General features: G+C 32.9%; 2 protein-coding genes across 7 annotated transcripts in view; one reads left to right on the forward strand and one right to left on the reverse strand.

The window, feature by feature from the left end:
• cracr2ab (calcium release activated channel regulator 2Ab) overlaps positions 1–2192 on the forward strand; it is a 21194-nt gene extending 19002 nt beyond the window's left edge. For all 3 annotated transcript variants that reach the window (XM_073947078.1, XM_009300248.5, XM_068220749.2), the window contains exons 14-17: positions 318–399; positions 648–864; positions 970–1046; positions 1634–2192. In XM_073947078.1, coding sequence (XP_073803179.1) covers positions 318–399; positions 648–864; positions 970–1046; positions 1634–1721 — 464 coding nt within the window. In that variant the 3' untranslated portion in view covers positions 1722–2192. The remainder of the gene's footprint in view (positions 1–317; positions 400–647; positions 865–969; positions 1047–1633) is intronic.
• prmt8b (protein arginine methyltransferase 8b) lies at positions 2120–21191 on the reverse strand. 4 transcript variants are annotated; one of them, XM_021475051.2, is made up of 10 exons: positions 20604–21191; positions 18585–18848; positions 14558–14713; positions 13060–13123; positions 11216–11358; positions 9760–9847; positions 9239–9354; positions 6450–6600; positions 5919–6040; positions 2120–4227 (listed from the first exon to the last, which is right to left on the reverse strand). In XM_021475051.2, the coding sequence occupies exons 1-10, from the start codon at positions 20670–20672 to the stop codon at positions 4144–4146; spliced, it is 1257 nt and encodes a 418-aa protein (XP_021330726.1). In that variant the 5' UTR covers positions 20673–21191; the 3' UTR covers positions 2120–4143. The 4 variants fall into 4 exon arrangements, with proteins under 4 accessions (XP_021330726.1, XP_005164712.1, XP_005164711.1 ...); XM_005164655.5 differs by having other exon boundaries at positions 18585–18851; XM_005164654.5 differs by having other exon boundaries at positions 18585–18854.
• Between the last annotated feature and the right edge of the window lie 451 nt (positions 21192–21642).

Below are 21642 nucleotides of genomic sequence, written 5' to 3' on the forward strand. Positions count from 1 at the left end.
TATTAAGTGAATTTCAAGTGTTTTTTCTTTTGGAGTAGAGTAAATGTTACTCAGCAGTACACTCTAGTGGCTATGATGGGGTAATGGTTTGTTGTTGTTTTATAGTTTTATATTTTCCCTTTTTTAAATGTGATTAAACATATAACTATATCTAATATGCAACTGTTTTTATTATTTATGTATATATATATATATATATATATATATATATATATATATATATATATATATATATATATATATATATATATATATATATATATATATATAATGCATAAAGTGATTCAATGTTTTTTAAATACCCTACTTTTGTACAGGCATTGACTACAGTGTGAGAACACTCAATTTGGGGGACAGTCATGTGGCTCTTCAATTATGGGATACAGCAGGCCAGGAAAGGTGAGGCCCTGATAACATCATACTAACGTTTATTTATGTAATTTATAAATGCATTTATATAATTAATATCTTCCTATTTAGGGCATTAACATTCCCCATCAGTTAGCATGCTTTGTTTTTGTTCCTCAGTCTTTACACTTTAGTATTATCATTTCCACAGCTTATCATCCAGAGTAGTCTATAATACAACCAAATCATGATCTCACTGATGACAAAACCTCCAGCATGACTTACTCTGTGGCCTGCAGGTATCGCAGCATTACCAAGCAGTTTTTCCGCAAAGCTGATGGTGTGGTAGTCATCTATGACATCACAATGGAGGACAGTTTCAGCTCAGTTCGTCCCTGGTTATCCAGCATACAGGAGGCTGTGGGCGACCCCATCCCCGTCATGCTCCTCGGCAACAAATCAGATAAAGAGAATGAGAGAGAAGTGCAGACAAAAGAGGCTGATCTGCTAGCAGAGGTATGGATGTACACAATATATTACAGTACAACTAAATACTATGAAGGTTATTTATTTAATACGATGTCTTCACGCATAGACTTATAATATATCAATGTTTTTTAGGAAGCAAACCTGATGTTCTATGAGTGCAGTGCTTATACTGGAGCTAATGTGCTGGAGGCCATGATACACCTGGCCAGGTAAGAGGACTAATATCACACAATATAATGTTTTTGTATGTCATTTAGCCTCAATATTTGTAATACTTCTGACAGAGCTGGAACTCACACACAAAAAAGGGGGGTAATGAAACTGTGAGGCAGCTAACAGACAACAAAACAACCAAACAAAAAAAAAAAACAAAGATGATACCAAGAAACAATTTGGTTTTCCTTTTTATAATAAAAAAGATCAGCATGATATGTTTATATATTTATACTAAATGTATATCTGTTATACTTATTGCATACTGTGCAAACCTTATGTAGTATATTTACTTTGAAAGGTACAGGTGGCAGCCGTGTTGAGATCACATGACCTGCTACTTAAATATTATAATCAGATCAAATAAATGATGCAGAACTGTGGATTAGAAATAATAATAAGAATCATTATTATTGTTAATAATAATAATATTAATAATAAAGAAATAAATAAAAATAAAGTCAATTGTTACTTTTCATGGTTTAATAATTTATATATTCATTTATAAAATAATATCAGTATTATTTAGAGCTATTTCATTTCTCATATTTTTATTATTTTAACAAAAACTGATATATTTCAGAGTCCTGAGGGAACAGGAAGACAGAGTTTGGGTAAACACAGTCAGACTGGGGGATCAACCATTAAAGAAGAAAACCTGCTGCAAGTGACCAAATCAATATGCTTCATGTATCATCATGTATCAACCACACTATACTTAATGTAAATAATTTATTTTAGATGGAAAAAGGTTGAATTTACCCTCGCCTGAATCAAAAATGAACAGTGTAACATGTAAAAAGGCTTTTCCTGTCCATTTGGCAAAGAGCGTTGTATATCTGCGCTCATCTGATGTGTGTGTGTGCAACTGTATGTGAACTATAATGTAGTTTGAACAGTTTTTCACCTAAAATGATTTTTGTACTGTATATATTCTATTTGTTATTGTATAATGCAAACAAGTGTTAATTACAATAGCCATTCTTTTGATGGAGAAAAGAGTGTGATAAGTGCAAAATATCCAATTCAACCAGGTAAGCAAAAGCAAAGTAATTCAGAAGAAAATGTATTTTGTTTGTTGCTTTCCATTTATTTATCACATTATAGCCTCATTAAAATCCTCTCAAATCTTGCTAGCATCACGAAACTTGGATTTCAAACTGACCGGCAGATCTTTGTGAACAACAAGTGTTTCCAGGAACCATTTGCAAGGCAGTTTAGATGATGACGACAAAATAAAGCATCCAAATATACCTTATTGAAGGGGAGGAAAAAAGCCTTGGCTAAATTAAGAGTCAAACATTTTGTGCCTCGTTCGCTGTCTTCATCTGAACTGCTCTTGTTTTTACATGAATCAGTTTATATTCGCACATTCAGACTTTCCCGTTAATAATATCATTTATTATTAATTATTATTACTATTCAGAAAAGTATGGAAATCATATTATCAGCCAGCGACTTTCAAGGTGTACTCAGTGGGTTGCACAATCGCCTCACAGCAAGAAGGTTGCTGGTTCGAGTCTTGACTGGGCCAATTGGCATTTCTGTAGGGTTTGCATGTTCTCCCCGTGTTCGTGTGGGTTTCCTCTGGGTGCTGCGGTTTCACCAACAGTCCAAAGACATGCGCTAAAGGTGAATTGGGTAAGCTAAATTGGCCATAGTGTATGAGTGTGTGTGAATGTGAAAGTGTAGGTGTTTTACAGTACTGGGTTGAGGCTGGAAGGATATCCGCTGCATAAAACATATGCTGAAACAGTTGGGGGTTCACTCCACGGTGGCGACTCTCTGAATAAATCAGAGATGAGAGATTACCGCATTTTGTTGTCGTTTGAGATGGTGGCGGTAAAGAGCTGTCCTTTGAAGTCCAAGTCAGGCTAAAAAAGATCAGATCAAGATATTTCAGCATAAAACATATGCTGGAATAGTTGGCGGTTCATTCCGCTGTGGAACCTCTGATAAATTAGAGACTAGGCTAAAGGAAAATTAATGAATGACTGTCAAACATTGCTCACTGTCCCGGCTCAGGATGCACATAGCATGTTTATGTCAGGAATTGGTTGCTCTAACAAGGAGGCTAAAGACCATGGCCTCTACCTATCACTTCACTAGCTGGCCTTTGCTACACTCACCCCCCTAAACCTCACTCCCATCCGGGTAATGGCACCAATTTAACCACCCAACCCGCTCCAAGCTGGGATTGAGTCATAGACTTTCCGCATGGGAATTGGTTGCTCTAACAGGGAGGCTAAATACCATTGCCTCAAGCGTCTGTCGCTAAAGCACCTTTTAGAGGTAGGGAGGGAGGTTTACCTGCACAACACTTCACACGCTGGCCTCTGCTACACTTAGATGCGATTTCAGACAGAATATAATATATTTAAATATGTCAAAAGCTGTCACTGTTCAAAAATGAACGAATGTGCGAATATAAAACCCACTTTAACTCAATCAGACTTTCTTCAACAGGTAGTATGTGACAGTGACCTGACAGAACACGAAACCAAAAATACTCTCAAGTTAAAACACATTTAGTTCATCCTAAAAATAACAAATCCTGATGACTTAAAACAGTATAGTTGCTCTTAGAGGATCTTAGTGAGTGAATTTAAATAATAAGCAAAGCATAGAACATGCCAGCGGTCACTATATTAAACGACTCGACACAAACCCAATCAATATAAACACAATAAAAGCACTTAAATATAAGCAGAACAATCATTCATGCTGTTTTCATGTACGCACCCAAACTGAAGCCTTTTCAACGAGGCACTATAGTACGATTCCACATTGGCGTTATATACTGTTCGGTAACTCTTTCCCTATCTTTAAAGGTGAAATAAACACAGACTTTGACATTCTCAGACTCATTAGCAGTTACATTCAGAGTGATGTTTTTTTCAGTCTATCCTCTATGTGCATTTAAGAACGTGACATGTGATGACACTATTGCTTTTAGTGCTGGACTGGCACTGATGACATCACTGAGGTTTCCTGCCGTTCAGCAGCCTCTTTTATCCAGACACAGGCGGAGGGGGGACCTCTGCCGAATCGCTCTGGGAAACGCGGTCCCGGCTTTAGGATGCTGTGAGGGTTTTACCGCATTTTGTAGTCGTGAGAGATGGCGGCGTCGCAGAGCTGTCCTTTGAAATCCAACTCAAAGGTGAAGTCTAAGTCACGCTGAAACAGAGCAGAGAAAGATATTTCAGTGTTTTGTATCATTTGGGTTTTTCTTTGCAGTGTATTTACTATTGGTTTAATTTACAAGTAGGTTTCAGAGAAAAGGACAAAAGCCACCAGAGGGCCTCAGCACACTTCCAATTGAAAATAAGACAAAACAAGCTTAAAAACAGAACAAATAAGCAAATTATTTCTTATTTTAGGGCATTATAATACAATACAAATACTGTAAATACGAATGCAAAGTATCAATTTAATAAATAATCAAATTATTAATTGAATAAATATAATAAAAATCTGGTTAAACATGCTATTTGCGACAAACAAAATAAGCTAAAAGTCACTGAAATTTATGGCATTTAAAAAAAAATCTTTTCTGAAACGTAGGTTTTGTGGTAAAAATACATTTTCTTAAGGTTTTTAGAAATTGTATTAATTTCAGTGACTTAGATTATGTTGTTAGTCTTGAGAATAGCTTGTTTAATAGCACAATGTTTAAATTATATTTATTAGAAGATTTGCAATAATTTTGAAAGATTTTATTAGCGTTAATATTTGCAAATACAGTATTTCCAAAGGGGGAAGCATGATGGCTTAAATAATTAAAATAAGACAAAACAGGTTTACAATAAAAATAAAATAAGCAACTAATTTCTTATTTTAGTTCATTATAAGTTAATGCAAATATTAAAATCTTTCAAAATCATCGAACATCTTCTAATGAATCTAATTTTAAAATTGTGCTATTAAATGTGCTATTTACAAGACAAAGTAAGCTAAAAGTCACTGAAATTAATTTAATTTTAAAATATCTTTAAAAATGTAGGTTTTGTTAAAAATACACTACAGTCCTTTCATCAAGTTCCTAAATATTTTACCAGTTGCATGCTGCTATTTGCAAATAATTAAGTTAATAAAATCTTTCAAAATTATTGAGCATCTTCTACTAAATATCATTCAAAAATATTTAAACATGTTATTTCCAACAAATAAGGTAAGATAAAAATCACTGAAATGTATTGCATTTTTAAAGACAAAAAATATTTACAAAAATATATTTTAAAATGTTTTTAAAAATGTTATTAATTTCAATGACTTAAAAAATGTTTTGCTATTAAACATGCTATTTGCAAGACAAACAAAATAGCAGAAATATTATCTTACACCAAGTTGAATATCTGATCAGTTACATGCTGCTATTTGCAAGCTGGCCCAAAACAATGTAACATGAGATGCAACAAAGTTAAAATATGAAATGTGTTTCATGTTTTAAATTGTTAGTCCTAAAACTATTTTTATGAAAACACATTTTTGCAATATTTTTTTAGTTTATTCTAAGATTTTTAGATTGGAAGTTGCTGTTTGCAAGATGGCATAAATTGATTTAAAATAAGACAAAAAAAGGTGACGAAAATGAAAAAAATATATATATGATGAAAAAATAATTCAGTCTACTTCAAGTTCAAAAATAATTTAATTTAATTTAATTTAATTTAATTTAATTTAATTTAATTTTTAGTATATTAAATTAAGACAAAAATTCCAGCATTTTATTTACAGCTGAATAACTACAAAAAATATCCTGTGGGGGCTTCAAATTTTGCATTTGACAACCGACGTCCTTGGAGTCAAAATGTTTGACAGCCACTGTTCAGTATCAGATTTCCCACCTTCACCATTGACAGCCTCACCTCATTATTCTCATTGGGCCTCACAGTGATGCTGCCCAGTATTTCCTCTCCCCTGCGCACAGTTAAATAATCCTCCAGATAAAACACTGTCTGCTTCCAGTGAGTGCTGGGTGCGTCTGGGGCTGGAAGTCAATATACGACAATATACAGTTGAAGTCAAAATTATAGAGCAATGAATTTTTCACAATATTTCCTACAATTCTTCAGGAGAAAGTCTTATTTGTTTTATTTTGGCTAGAATAAAAGCAGTTTTTAATTTTTTAAAAACCATTTAAGGGTCAAAATTATTAGCCCCCTTAAGCAATATTTTTGACTGTCTTCAGAACAAACCATCGTTATACAATAACTTGCTTAATTACCCTAATTGAAATAATTAAGTATTTAAATTGCACTTTAAGCTGAAATTGGGGAATAATATACAGGGGGGCTAATAATTTTGACTTCAAGTGTATAACAACATACAACAACAGCTCACTTAGTACTGGATTCATCTGAAGAAGATAATTATAAGACACACAATAAGTGACATACCAGTGGAAAAGCCAGTCTTCTTGTGACACTTGGTGAACTCAATGTTAAAATACGTAACGAGAGCATGAACGTAATCGTTTCTCTGAATCTGCAGACAGAAAGCTGAGGTGAACGACAAATCCTCCGTCTTCACTGTGTAAATGTCCACCTCCTGAAAGAAATACATCACATATATCACACTTTAAAGAATATTCAAATAGAGATTATGACTGGCTTTCATATTTGTACTAACAAAGTTCTTTTGACGATCGGCCATGAAATACTTTAGCTGTGATGTAAGCTGAATGTGGTTTATGTTATATAGCCTTAACCCACACATCAGGACAGATCCTGTTTCAAAGACTATATTGTTTGGCTGTGGGTATATATTTGTGCCCGTATAAGTAGAGAAGTTGGCACAAGCATTGGCCTTGGTGAACAAAGATCCTCTTAGGCTTTGTGTGAAGAACAGATGAGTGGCAGCATTGACCCTTTCATTTGTTCAGTTCAGCCTTTCATTCAGTAAAGCTCACAGAGACTCATTCTGCTCTTCAAAGAGACTCAACCCTCAGGTGACTCAATGAAAACACAGACTTCTCTTTCAGTATGTTTTCTTTCTTTCTTTCTTTCTTTCTTTCTTTCTTTCTTTCTTTCTTTCTTTCTTTCTTTCTAAAAATCTTTCTTTCTTTCTTGCTAAAAATCTTTCTTTATATTATTTAAAAACATTATGTATTTTTGAGACAGTTTTGTATTAAAAGTCTTGTTAAAATCTTTTTTCTGTCTTTTTATTATTTCCAAAAGAGTATGTAGTATAATAAGATTAAGTATTATAATACTTGTTTTAAAAGTCTTGTTGAAAACATTTTTTCTCTTTCTTTCTTTCTTTCTTTCTTTCTTTCTTTCTTTCTTTCTTTCTTTCTTTCTTTCTTTCTTTCTTTCTTTCTTTCTTTCTTTCTTTCTTTCTTTCTTTCTTTCTTTCTTTCTTTCTTTCATTATTATTATTATTATATAGTATATTATAAAAGTATATTATCAATAATATTGGTGTTTTTGTATTAAAAAAATAAAAACATTTTATAAAATTTTTTATATATTTTAATTTTTTTTAAATAAATTTTTAATAATAATAATTATATTTCTTATAAACTCCAAGAACACATGAAAACAACAACAAGCAATACATAAATTTGTAGCAGTACATATTTAACGCGACAGATAAAATATTTTAAAATAGTAATAAATAACTATACATAAACAAACAAATAAAATAATAATATATTAGTATATAAAATAAAGATTTATTTTTTAATACTATTACAGAAAACTATGAACTAAACTACAAAATGTAGACCATGTCGTTTGTATCTAAAACAAAACAGAAGATAAAGGTGGATTTTTAAAAGCTATGTAGTGTATTATAAGTATATTGTCAATATTATTATTATTTTTTTATATTATTTTTTGTAGTAGAATATTTTTTTTCTTTCTATTATTTATAAAAATATTATGTAGTATTAAAAGAGAGGATCACATTTTATTTTGATGGTTTGTTGAATTTAAGTTACATTGCATCTTCATGCCAACTACTTCTCATTAGATTATAAGTAGACTGTTAGGTTGGGGTTAGGGTTAGAGTAAACTGACATGTACTTGCAAAGTTTCTTATAGTCAGTTAAATGTCTTTTGAAGGAGCAGTATCAACAGATATTAAGCAGACATTATACTACTCAAATAGACCATCAAAATAAAGTGTTACCAAAGAGTGTTTTGTCAATAAGATGGGTGTTTTGTATTGAAAGTGTAGTTCCTTTTTTTATTTCCTTTTTATGCCTGACTTTATTTCTCACAGTTACATCTTTTAACTCTCATTTTTTATATATATCTAGAAATTCCCCCAAACAACAAGTCATAATATCAACAAATAAAGACAGAATAGCAGGGAAGCCTATAAACATGAAACTGTGAGAAACAAACCTATAATTCTGAAGAAAAATACGCAAGATCAGAACTTCAAAGACCTAGATCTCAACAATTATGACTTTATATCTTGCAATCTTGTCCTTTTTCCCCTTAGAAAAGTCAGTATGTGTTTCAGAGTTGAGCATAGAGGTCAAAATGAAGTGAAATAAGATCAGAATTGTGAGAAACCTAATAATATTGTAAGGAAAATAAAGACAAATCTAATCAAATTCTGATTTGACATACACTGTAAAAAATCCTACTGCCTTAAAAAAATTTTTATCAAATGACCCTTTTTAGTCATTTCAACTTACATTAATCAAACTGACTGAAAATAATAAGCTAAACTTTATATAACTTAAAAAATTGAGATGAAACCTGATTAAATTATTAAAATAAGTTAAAGCAACATAAAAATATCTGTTGTCTTGATATAAACAGCCATAATAAGAAAGAAAAAGCCAGAATTATGAAACATTAGACAAAGAACGTTAGAATATTTACATATGTACGCAAAAAAGTTGCAATTACATTTCTTCTGTGTTCAAAAAATCAGCATCCATAGTATGGCCTTTAAGTCAATTTTATTAGCAGAGCAAAAGCTTCAAAATATGATATAATTAGCATGAAATCCCACAAGGACTGACTTCTGCTGGCTAATTTAAATGAATGATCGGTGCTAGTGCATGTGTTGAGATGAGCGCACGTTACCACACTGTCATCAGGCGGCCCTTTACTGTGAATTATTCTGTTATATAACACCCACGCTACATGTGTTCAGCAGTGGCCTATCACACAGTCGGTTCAGATCAGATCTCGCTCACACATACACATAAGAGCCCAAACGGTACCTTAACAAGGCAGGAATTGGTAACGACTTGTTTAGGATCTACTATGTCCACCAGGGGCTCCATCATGGCAACATTTCGGATGCACGTCATGTCAAATCCATAGACGTTTTCCCACCCTGAAAGCACATTTGAAGATATTTCAGATGGAAAATGGGCTTGAAAGGTTGAAAAATCTGTCTTGGCTGTGTCTGGTCGCCTTCATTTGGACCTAAAATAGACTTGTGCCTCCTCTGTGTCTGGCAGCATTTGATTACATTCGGCCGAAACGAATCTCACTCTTCCATCCAAAAACTAGAAGGAGGCAGTGGAGGGGATGGAGAAAAGAAAAGCTTTTGCTGCGGGGGAGTGATAAAATTCAACAGGAGTTTTTTTTTTTTTTTCTTAATTTCTTATTTGTAGGATAAATAAATGCAAGGGATTCAGAAAAAAATATATTAGGGAATAGTAAGGAGATATATTATTAAATGGTTTATAAGTGTGTGTATATGTGCTTGTGTGTCTGTGTGTGTGTTTGTGCTTACAGTGAATTTTGAAGTCTTTGTACTGTCGATCTTCAATGGCAACCACATATAATGTCGCTCTGTCTGGAAACATGAAACCACCAGGTTTCTAAAAAAGAAAAATAGAAGTTCAAGTTAAAAAATCCAATCATTTTAAGTTATTATGATATAAATATGATTAATAATAATTACATATAATGATTGTTTTTAAATGATTTATATATTTTATTTAAAACTACTTTTACATTTTTTTTTGATAATTTATAATTATTATTAGACAATGATCTACTTTGTTATCTTAAATATTTTAAATATTTAATGTTTTATTATTCATATAAATATATGAGGTCATAATATAATATAATATAATATAATATAATATAATATAATATAATATAATATAATATAATATAATATAATATAATATAATATAATATTTAAAATAATCTATTATTATCCAATTTTTTTACAAATTCAAAACTAATTTGAAAAAATATTATTATGTATTTATATTTGTTATTATAATGTTATTTTTATATTATTATTATTATTATTATAAATATTTTTATTATTATATATTAAAAATAACACTATGATGTCATAAAACTAAATATTTTCAAATAATTATAATACATATAATAATGTATTATATACAATTTATTACAACATATTTTCAAGTTATTATAATAATTATATTAATGTATTACTTTTCATATTATTATAATAACATTACCATTTGTTAATATGACTTAATATAAATTTTTGATTAGTGTTTATTTGCTAACATTCATTTCGGAATTACAGCTTACGGGTTTGATATAAGCAAATATTAAATGAATCTGAGCTAATATCAACTATGTAATAATATAAGAAAATAATAAACTTTGTATTAATATAATATAATATAATATAATATAGTATAATATAATATAATATAATATAATATAATATAATATAATATAATATAATATAATATAATATAATATAATATAATATAATATAATATAAACAATCTAGTATGACTCTTTAATATCTTTGATGACGCACTAAAGCATTATCACATCACAGGATAGCACAGAAACTGGCTGAAATTTTAGGTAAACTACCCTCGTATTACATTTTAATCCACAACAATGCATTCCTGGCATAAGCACGATTATATTCCAATTATTCCAGTGACTTCACATCATTCTTTCTTTTCCTTCCTGTTCAATGGACCATAAAAATAACCCCAGGGTGAAACAATGTCTTGGCACCAACACAATAGTTCTATAAAAAAATTTAAAAAATTCTCTAACAAGCCACTTGTCCTCCGGACCAAATTGTCATTCAGTGGTAGACATTCATCAGACCGGCCACTCATTTCCATTATAAATGATCATTTTCAGCCCGGACACATGCTTCACATTCTAATTAGTCAAATAACCTTGGCCTTGAGACAGAAAACTCATGCATGCACACACAGACACAGACTGACCAGCCATTTGTCTCTGGCATAGATGACAGTGTTGAGCATGGACTCGTAGAACAGACAGTAACCCATCCACTCGGAAATGATGATGTCCACCTGATCCACAGGCAGTTCCGTCTCCTCCACCTTGCCTTTAAGGATCGTAATAACTGCAAGATGCACGAACACATTAATATGAGAGGCAGTATGGTTCTGTCCAACATTTAAATTTAACCTATGGTCAGTTTTAATCTTGCATAAATATTTGAACCATGTTTGTTACCCATTTAAGTAGATTGAACATAAAACAATTGAGTCCCCCCCCTCAAAAAAAAAAAACAGTAATTGAGTTGTTTCAGCTCATTTTAAATAAGTAGTTAGCTCAAATAAATACAGTTTGCTGCTTGTTCAAACTATTTATTTCAAATGAGCTGAATCAACACAGTTCTTACGTGCTTTTTTAGAACAACTTAATTGTTTTATGTTCAGTCCACTTAAAATTTGTAAAAACAATTAAGTTAACCTAATGAATTTGAGTTGGGACAACATGAAGGAATTGTGTGGAACCCTGCATTTTTTACAGTGTGTGAACAAACAGCAAACCTCCTTTTTGAGTGCACACATTTTCTTGGATTCGGAGGTAAATGTTTGATGCTCACAATGTTGTTCTTGGAAATCATTTAGCCAAAATATCATGATAACTGTCTTTAATATTTCTGATGCATGGTATAATGGTATTGGTTGATGAATGGATATTCTTAATGCTGTCGTTAATGACGCAATAAGAAAACCAATTATTGGTGGATGTATCATGGATTGTCTCAAAAATATATATATATATATATATATATATATATATATATATATATATATATATATATATATATATATATATATATATATATATATATATATATATATATATATATATATATATATATCCCAAAAATAGATGTAAACATGGTTATATAGTGAGACATGAGATTATGTTATAATATTTAATTGATAATTTCAGCTTATCTTTTTATTATTATAAATATAAGTAAATTAATAAAATGCTAACAAATGACTATAAAAACCCTGATGCAAGTCACTCCATGTTTTTTTGTTTACTTATAAATAAATATCACATTTCAGAAATCACATGGGTTACAAAAATATGCATTTAGTCACTAAAAAAATAACAATGTAATACCTGATTTGACTGATGTGTTTCCTCAAGGTTTTCTTTATCATGTATTCTGCAATGCTCACCTTTTTCCCCCATTTTCCCAAAGACAAGAGGTAATTTCCAATGAATGTCTGCTTGTGTGTGTTCTTCAATACATGGCTTATATTCTAGCACAGGTGTCAAATCAATTCCTGCAGCTCTGCACAGTTTTGCTCCAACCCCAAACAAACACACCTGATCCAAATAATTGAGGTCTTCAGAAAGAGTCTTAAACACCTTGATTAGCTGCATCAGCTGTGTTTGATTAGGGTTGGAGCAAAACTGTGCAGAGCTGCAGGAATTGAGTTGACACCTGTGGTTTATAGGGATTAATATGTCTATGGGAAATTCCCACACTGATAACTATAGAACAAGCATGTGTGTATGTGTATGTGCGTGTAGCAGTGACTCCCTCACGCTGACTCAGGCTCCTCACTAGCCTGCTGTTCTCCAGTGTTAATGAGAGCTGCTGTGGACAACTGAACAACAGCTTCTACCATCACACCGAACACAGTGTCAGCTACAGGAAGTGACTCTGCTGCTTCCTGTGTCATGGCACTCCACTTGCCAGCAGAAAAAAATGTATGACTCTGCTATTCCGTACAAGAATGCAGATCAAACCTAAACACTGTCCTGTGCCTAACATCAATGTAAATCTTACCGCTGTCCAGATGATTCGACTTGATGATTTTCTCCGAATACTCTGATATGCTGGAGCATTCGATCTACAAGACAAGATGATAATTAGCAATGATAATTAGCTTAATTACCAATTTTACCTATTGATACAGGTGTATGAAATGCAAATGAACCACAATTGCAAGTTGACGCATGCTAGATGGATGAACAGCATTTAACTGATTGGTTTTGTGTTTGTATTCAAAGCAATGTATTGAAATATGCTGTCTGTATTAGGGTTGTCATGATATTGGAATTCGATACCAATCAATACTGAAATTTGGGTGCTCCGATTTCCCCCACAGTCCAAACACATGCGCTATAGGTAAATTGAAGGATCTAAATTGGCCATAGTGTCTAGTGCATATGAGAGAGTGTATGGGTTTTCCGGTACTGTGATGCGGCTGGAAGGGCATCTGCTACATGAATAAATATGCCAGAATATTTGTTGGTTGGAAAATGAATGAATTAATGTAAAATGTGTTTTGCTATCAAATCCATTAAAGACATGGGCTGCGTCCGAAACCGCATACTTCCATACTATATAGTACGCTAAAATCAGTATGCGAGCCGAGTAGTATGTCTGAATTCATAGAATTCGAAAATCAGTAGGCGAGAAGTACCCGGATGACTTACTACTTCCGGCGAGATTCTGAAGTGCGCATCCCATGCACGCTGCGCTATCCCATAATGCCCCGTGAGAGAATTCATGAATGGAAGTGAGGCGACGCCACTGACGCAGGTAGGTCACGTGACCATGACAAAATGGCGGATGTAGTACGTCCGAATTCCATTCATACTTTTCAAATTCATACTGTATAGAACGTACTCTTCTAACGGCTGAGTAGTACGTTTAAATTCAAATGCAGTACCTACTGAGTAGTAGGAGGTTTCGGACGCAGCCATGGTTCACCCAAAGATGAAAATGTCCTCAACATTTACCCACATTTAAGTAGTTCCAAACTTTTATGGTTTTATTTCTTCTGTTGAACACAAAACAATATAAAAATCATTCATATAGGAACACTAAGAAAGTAAATGGCTGATTTTTGCAATAGGCCTTATTATATCTTTCTTTGTGCTCAACAGAAGAGACTCAAACAGGTTTGAAACAATTGCATGATGAGTAAATAATCCTTTTTTTGAGCGAGCTGTTCATTTTAGATGTACTCTGTGAACTCTTTCTGCTTGTATTTTTGCTCTGGACAGAAAGTGAGTCTTTTTTTAACTTATTGTAGAATAGAAAAGATGAAAAACGACTAAAACTGGACCTAGTGGGTGGATCAATGGAGTGTTATCTAACTACAGAGCAGAAGCACAGTAAGGCTATTGATATTATCAGTACACTCTCCCACTCTGTCTCTCTCCATAGACATACAGATACTTTGTGATAAAGACACACACTTTGTGATGAAGACAGAGCTGTGCAGTAATGCCTGTATGTTAGCATCTAACTCTTAATGAGTAATTTAAGTCCTCACCCCGTACACATGCTTGGCTCCTGCCTTGGCAGCAAACATGGAGAGGATTCCAGTTCCGCTGCCCACATCCAGAACGATCTTATCCTTGAAGATGTGTTTATTGTGATACATGGAGTTCCTGTAAGTCAGCGTCCTCACCTCATCCTTTAGCATTTCCTGTTGAGAGGTGGAGGGAAAACATTTTAGGCAGATTAATGCATTTCTTTTTCTTTTGCAAATTGGAAAATTGCAGTACTTAGTAGATAATGTGTTAGTAAGTTATGATTTGGCATATTTTTTAGTCTTTTAGGTTAAAATTGAAACTTTTTGGTCACTTTATTTTAAGCTACAATTCCCACTATTAACAAATGACTCAGAATTTGCGGCTTATTAACGGTTAGTAAGGTAGTAGTTTAGGGATTAGGTAGGATTAGCCATGTAGAATAAGATCATACTTTATAAATGCAAACAAACAGCCAGTATCTTGATAATAAGCAGGCAATAAAGCCAGAAGTTAACAGTTTTAGACTTTTTTGAAGTTTACATGGAGATTATAATAGTATTGCTTTCTATAACTTGAACTTGGAAACCTGTTAATGGAAGTTTGCAGTTTTAGGAGAACAATATGCTGTTGTTAAGTAAATAAATGGCTAACACATCATTTTACACCCCATTTTTTAGTTGAATGTGGTATCACATGAAGAGTAAACCCTCAGTCTTTTGTATGCTGTACACTTTGTACACTTAAAATAATAATACATAAGGAAAAAGTAATATATTTAAAAATAATCATTTATTATTGTGATGAACATCTGTATCCCAGCATCATCACACTTCTTCAAAATTTCACATGATCCTTTATATATCATTTTAATATACCTTTTAGTATACTATAAAGAACCAAAAATGTACTATAAAGTAAACAAAGGACTGCAAGAAAATATATTCTCTTGAAATAGAAACATTTGTAACATAATTATCCGTATTGCTTACTTTAATCACTTTAATTCACAATTTTTGTATTACCTTCTTTTAAAAATATATAAAAATAATATAAAATAAAATAAAAATTAAATTAAATTAAATAAAAAAAATAATAAATAAAAAAAAAACAAATAAATAAAAATAATGATAATAATCTGGTAAACATTTACAATCAGGTTGTATTAGTTAATACATTTACTGACATGAACACACAATGAACAATTAATATATTACAGTCTTTGTTCATGTAAATTAAGATTAATAAATGAAAATACACTTGTTCGTTATTAGTTCACGATGCATTAACTAATGTTAGCAAGCATGAATTTGATCGTTAATAATGCATTACTAAATGTTGAACTATGATTTATAAATGCTGTACAAGTATTATTCATACTTAGTTCATATTAGTAAATAAATGAACTAATGAAACCTTATTGTAAAGTGTGACCAATAATCTTATAGTGCATTAGCAGTATTTAGGCTAGAGTACATAATTTGGTGCAGTTTGAATCCTTGACTTTTATCCCTCATTTCTGGACCTTTTTTTCCCTTGGAGTCCTATGGAGGACAATATATAGGACACAAAGCACAGTGTCTCCAGGATTCTTTTTATAGAGACAGGTCTCCATTTATCCTGCTGGGATTAACTGATACACATCTTTCCAACCAGCCCTCCCAGCGCTCTAATTCTCTCTCTCTCTCCCTTTTCTTCCTCTCTTTCCCCATCTCGCTATCGTACTCTTGTCCTTCTTTTTCAGCCTTATCAAGAACTGTTCTTTTATCTACAGACAGATCCAATTTGACCATCGTGCTCTGAATGTGCTGATATCAAAGACGTGCATTCGCTTCTTCCTGAATGAGATTGGGAGATGGTTTCAATGACATTTTTAAGTATGTTCTTGAATGGTGGTACAAGTTATATCCACCTATTTTCAATGCGCCATGATTCTTTGTGTGAATTATGGGAGTAAGTTATGCATACAATAAGTGATGTCATAATGTAAGTCATTAAGTGTCATCACAGTTCATCCACTGAATATTAAACTTATTAGAGTGAAAATATATTGAATAATGGCAAAAACCTCAAAACATGTTGATTATTACCGTATACCAGTGTTTCTCAATCACGTTCCTGGAGGATCACCAGCTCTAAACATTGTCTATGTCTCCTTAACTAAACACACCTGATTCAGATCCTCAGCTCATAAGCAGAGACTGAAAGACCTGTATAAGACAAAGGAGACATCCAAAACATGCAGTGCTGGTGGTCCTCCAGGAATGTGGATGAGAAACACTGCTGTGTACTATATAGATTATATAATCTGGAATAACAAAACACTGAATTTAAATTGTGACTTGGCCACATATATGCTTTTAATATTATATTTGCATGTAATAGAGACTAATCAAACTCCTGATAAATGTTTTTTTTATTAAATTAATAGCACCCGATTTAACTCAATGTTTAAGAAAGTCCATATTTGATCCAATTTAGGTTTCAATAACCTGACATTTCATTTCATTTGATTTTAGATTTATTGAAAAAAAAAAAAACTTTTAGCAGAAAAAGCTGTTTGATTTTCAGATTTAATCAGTCTTTTTATTGTCATTGTTTTGCTAGGTTTGTTTATTGAAAATATATTTCATTTTAAATATGAAGAATACTAATAAAAATACTAAACAAATAAAAATTAATTGAGAAAAAAGTGAAATTATATTGAATAATGACTTGAGTGTTGCATTTCACCAGGTTATTTCTTTTTCTACTCTTTTAGCTAGACAAGCCACTCTTATTAAATGGAGACAGATGATTCCTCCATCACATGACATGTGGATCCGAGAAATCTTTAGTTACATAAAACTTGAGAAATTAAGATGTTTACTTTCAGGATCTCTCAATTTTTTTACAAGACCTGGAACCCTGTTTCAGACTATATCAAAGGCGTACCCTGTTCAGTTGATATCAGATCTTTACACAGTCTTTTTACACAGTAATTAATTGGAAAGGGGAAATATTGACACCTTAATGTGAACATTTCCATTTTTATAGTAAATTGCTCATTTATTTTTTTTAATAATTTCTTATAATTTTTCTTTTCTTTTTTATTTATTATTATTGATTTTTTTTCTTTCAGAGGATATGTTTGTTTATAATTCATATACTAATTTATTTTATTTTGAGGGGATAGTGGGACAATAAGAAAAATAAAACAGTCTATAATTTTTCTATGTTGCATTGTCTTGTTAACACCAAATAAAATAAAAAATAAAAAATAAAGATAATTAATAATGGCTAAAACTATAAATAAACATGCTGATTATTACTGTATACTGCATAGAAAATATAATCTGGAATAGCAAAATTATTGAATTTAAAATGAGATTTGGCTACAGATATGCTTTTGATTTTAATATCAGATTAAAATACCAAACATTATTGTCATGAAGCATAAAAATAAAGCACAATGCCAAACTTACCTCCCATTACCTCCGGTTTTCCTTATGCAAATAGTTTATTTGTGGTGCACCCTTATTATTTTATATCATTTGTTTCAGTTTCAACCCAATTCTGTCATTTCAACCCAATTCTGCATGTGAGATTGGCAAACCCAGTGTTTCTCAACCACATTCCTGGAGGACCACCAGCTTTGCACATTTTACATGTCTCCTTAAGCAAACACACCTGATCCAGATCATTAGCTTCTGGATCAAAGTCTGGAAGAGCTGTAATGAGTGTGACAGACAAAGGAGACATCCAAAACATGCAGTCCTAGTGGTCCTAAAGGAATGGAGTTGAGAAATGAACAAACCCAACTCCTGGGTAAACTTAAATAGGATATAATTAAATGAATAGGACCAAATTTAACTGAATGTTTAAATTAGTCTATATTTTACCCAATTTGGGTGTAAATAATCCAGCATTGTTTAGAGTTTTTCTTAATCTGAAAGTGCAACCCATAAAATCAATCTCTGTGATCAAAAACAACTTGATAGTTAAGATATAAACACAGACAAGCAAGAGACAAGTTCAAAAACTAACCCCAAAACTCCATCCAATTACCTCATGAATTCCAAAGTGGGCATAAGAGTCGAAATAGTAATCTCGAGATGTCATCTCCTCTGGGTTGAGCAGTTTGGCCATCTTTCCTCGGCCGGGGCAGGCAGAAAGGGCAGAGACGTGTGGCGTGTGTGGAGGGTGAGGAGGGACATGATGAACTGAGGTCACTGGTTTTGGTAGTGGAGATGGTTGTAGGGACTGGGACGAGGGGATGCTGGAAATACTTTGCTGCTGCTGATGCTGAGGTTGCTTGTGTTTTTGCTGCTGCTGCTGCTGGTCAAGACAAGAGCATAATAATCTGCAAAGGCTCACTGGGATTCAATAAGTGTATTTACATATTTGGCAGACAGTTTTATCGGAAACAGCTCATACTGGGTTTAAAGTACACGTGTTATTGGTTTGTGCTGCCCTTGGGTTTTTAAGCGCACGACCTTGGTGTTGTGAACATGATGTTCTACTGTTAAAAGAGCTATTTATTTATTGGAAATTTGCCTTAAAATGAATTGTTATTTTATTTAAGTTTTTTTTTTTAATTTGCAGAAAAACCCTTATGGTTTTCAGCTTTATTTAGTGCTTTTTATTTTGTAAATACCCTTTTTTGTAGATTTTTTTAAATGCATCTTGAATGAAGCTTTTAAATAGTATTTGCAGAAAAAAGGCTCACGATTTTTATCTTTATTAGGCCTTTTTATTGTAATTTTTTTGTTTATGAATTCTAAAACACGTCATTTTAAATATGATGAATGTACCAAAAAATTTAAACATCAGAAACTAATTGAGAATAAAAACACAAGTAGACAATTAAGAGAATTAGAAAACTATAGTCATTTTAAATATAATTTAATGAATAAATATTACACACACACATACAACAAATGTATTTTATGTAATAAATAAATAAGGTCAAATTTTAATTTAGAAAATAGAGCAATAAAACAATTATTTTATTCATATAATAAATAAATAATGTCCAAATGTGGGAAAAATACATTATTAAATTGGAACACATTACTTAAAAGACTGTAAAAACAGCAAAAACAGAACAGACAGACAGAGGGATAGAAAGACAGACAGACAGACAGACAGACAGACAGACAGACAGCCTGACAGACAGACAGACAGACAGACAGACAGACAGACAGACAGACAGACAGACAGACAGATAGATAGATAGATAGATAGATAGATAGATATAGATAGATAGATAGATAGATAGATAGATAGATAGATAGATAGATAGATAGATAGATAGATAGATGTCAAACAATTAGTGATTGCGATAAAAAAAAAACATGACAGACAGACAGACAGATAGATGTCAAACAATTACTCATTGCTATAAAAATACTTGTGTAAAACAGCAAAGCAGACAGACAAAATACACTACATGAACGTTTATCACCCTGTTTTTGTGTTTTCCCCCATCTTGCTATTCATGTTTCACCTTTCTATCCACGGCTTCTCTTCTTTTGATGCCTCTATTACCAACGCCAACATTAAAATTAGGTTTGCAAAGGTGAATATGCTAATTAGCCGGGGAGGGGGGCAAAATACTGCAGCACCAAGGACAGCGCTCAGCCGGTGACCCAACAGAACACATATAAGAGGAACTGAGTGTTTTTTAACCAGCACACGAGTAACTTTATCGACTTATAGCTACAGAATCAGGCTAATTTGTTGTCTTTTAGGTTTCCATTAACATCTATCATTATATGTCTTCTTAATCTTCATTCAACTTGTCTGCATCCTAAATATTAATATGAGCTCTGCATTTTGACGTTGGACGCGGTGTTTGATCTCGCCAGGACTTGTTTTCCTGCTCTGCCGCACTGGTGTTTAGTCTGCATAGTCATACACATCCCGGGCACTGATTTGTATGACCTCCAAATCAACGTGTCATTATGCACGTATTTACGCATTAATAAGATACTAAAACGATTCACACGCGATTTGCAATGGTACATGTCAATTTTTATACGTGCATTGATGTTTAAACCATGGCTTAAGGAGTCTTTGACTTACCTCCGTGCTCTCCGCCTCCGCCATCTTTCTCCGCAGGAGCAGACACCGCGATGAGTGCCTCAGTCCCATACGAGCCAACGGGATCCGGATTAACTCGATGAGGGCAAGTGTTCTCGCTAAATCTCCTAGAAAAGTTTCAAAACGCGCTGCAATAGGCAATACTCGGTGTGCGCTTTGAAACGAGCCATTTGTTAATTTGCAAAGCGTTTAATAAACAGTAAATGCCTAAAAAGAGACTAATAGGGAAATTGTCATAAAGACTTAGCAGATAGTCCTCGAACTTCACTATTCCTACTCCTATAATGAAAACCCATCGTGTAAAAAGTTCTACCGGAGGTTCTGAGCGCCACTTGGAGACCAGTTGATCCGCGCCGCTTCAGCATCCACATCACCTGGCGCTGCGCATCTCCGCGTTACCTGTGCTTGGACAGATCAGATGCATGTTTCATTTAAGCTTGCCATGGTGATCCTCTGTTATCTGATTTTTGAAATCCTTGTCGTTTGGTTGTGGACGGTCAGATGCGTCTGGAACGAAGCGTAAAGTTGGAGAGACTGCTGACTGAACTGGAGCGCAGCGAGTGCAGAACTGGAGCGGTATCAGTAGCTGAATTAGTGCCTCCCACACAACTATCGCACCTCCACTTTCTCAAAATAAAGGACACAAGGCCGATTGCATTTTAATCCATTTCAAGGCTGAACTTATTCAGACAGACGTGTGCAGACGCTTTTATCCGAAGCGATGCACATTATAAGTTCTTGTATAGCTTCTGGGAATCGAACCCTTAACCTTGGTGCTGCTAACGTCATTTATATCCTGTTAGAGCTGGTATTGTTTGAAATAATATTGAAGAAACAGCTTCACAGATATCTGTATATAAAATAAAAACATTTTTTTTTAATTTCGAAAATGGGCATTTGCTGTAAATTCTACTTGTTTTGTTGTTGTTAAGTAGAAAAAAGTGGCCTTTGGTGATTCATAAAGTGCAAGTTTGAGAGACAACAAACCATATACCATTTTACAAACCATAGACCATTTTAA

The sequence above is a fragment of the Danio rerio genome, chromosome 4, assembly GCF_049306965.1.
Source record: "Danio rerio strain Tuebingen ecotype United States chromosome 4, GRCz12tu, whole genome shotgun sequence".
NCBI lineage: Eukaryota > Metazoa > Chordata > Actinopteri > Cypriniformes > Danionidae > Danio > Danio rerio.

Coding starts and splice junctions, on each gene's coding strand:
- prmt8b (XM_005164654.5), bottom strand. CDS start 20,672: ATGGGACTGAGGCACTCATCGCGGTGTCTGCTCCTGCGGAGAAAGATG. Junction 14,714..18,584: donor CCCACTTTGGAATTCATGAG/GTAATTGGATGG, acceptor ACCTCTCAACAG/GAAATGCTAAAGGATGAGGT. Junction 6,041..6,449: donor GAAGACTGGCTTTTCCACTG/GTATGTCACTTA, acceptor ATTGACTTCCAG/CCCCAGACGCACCCAGCACT.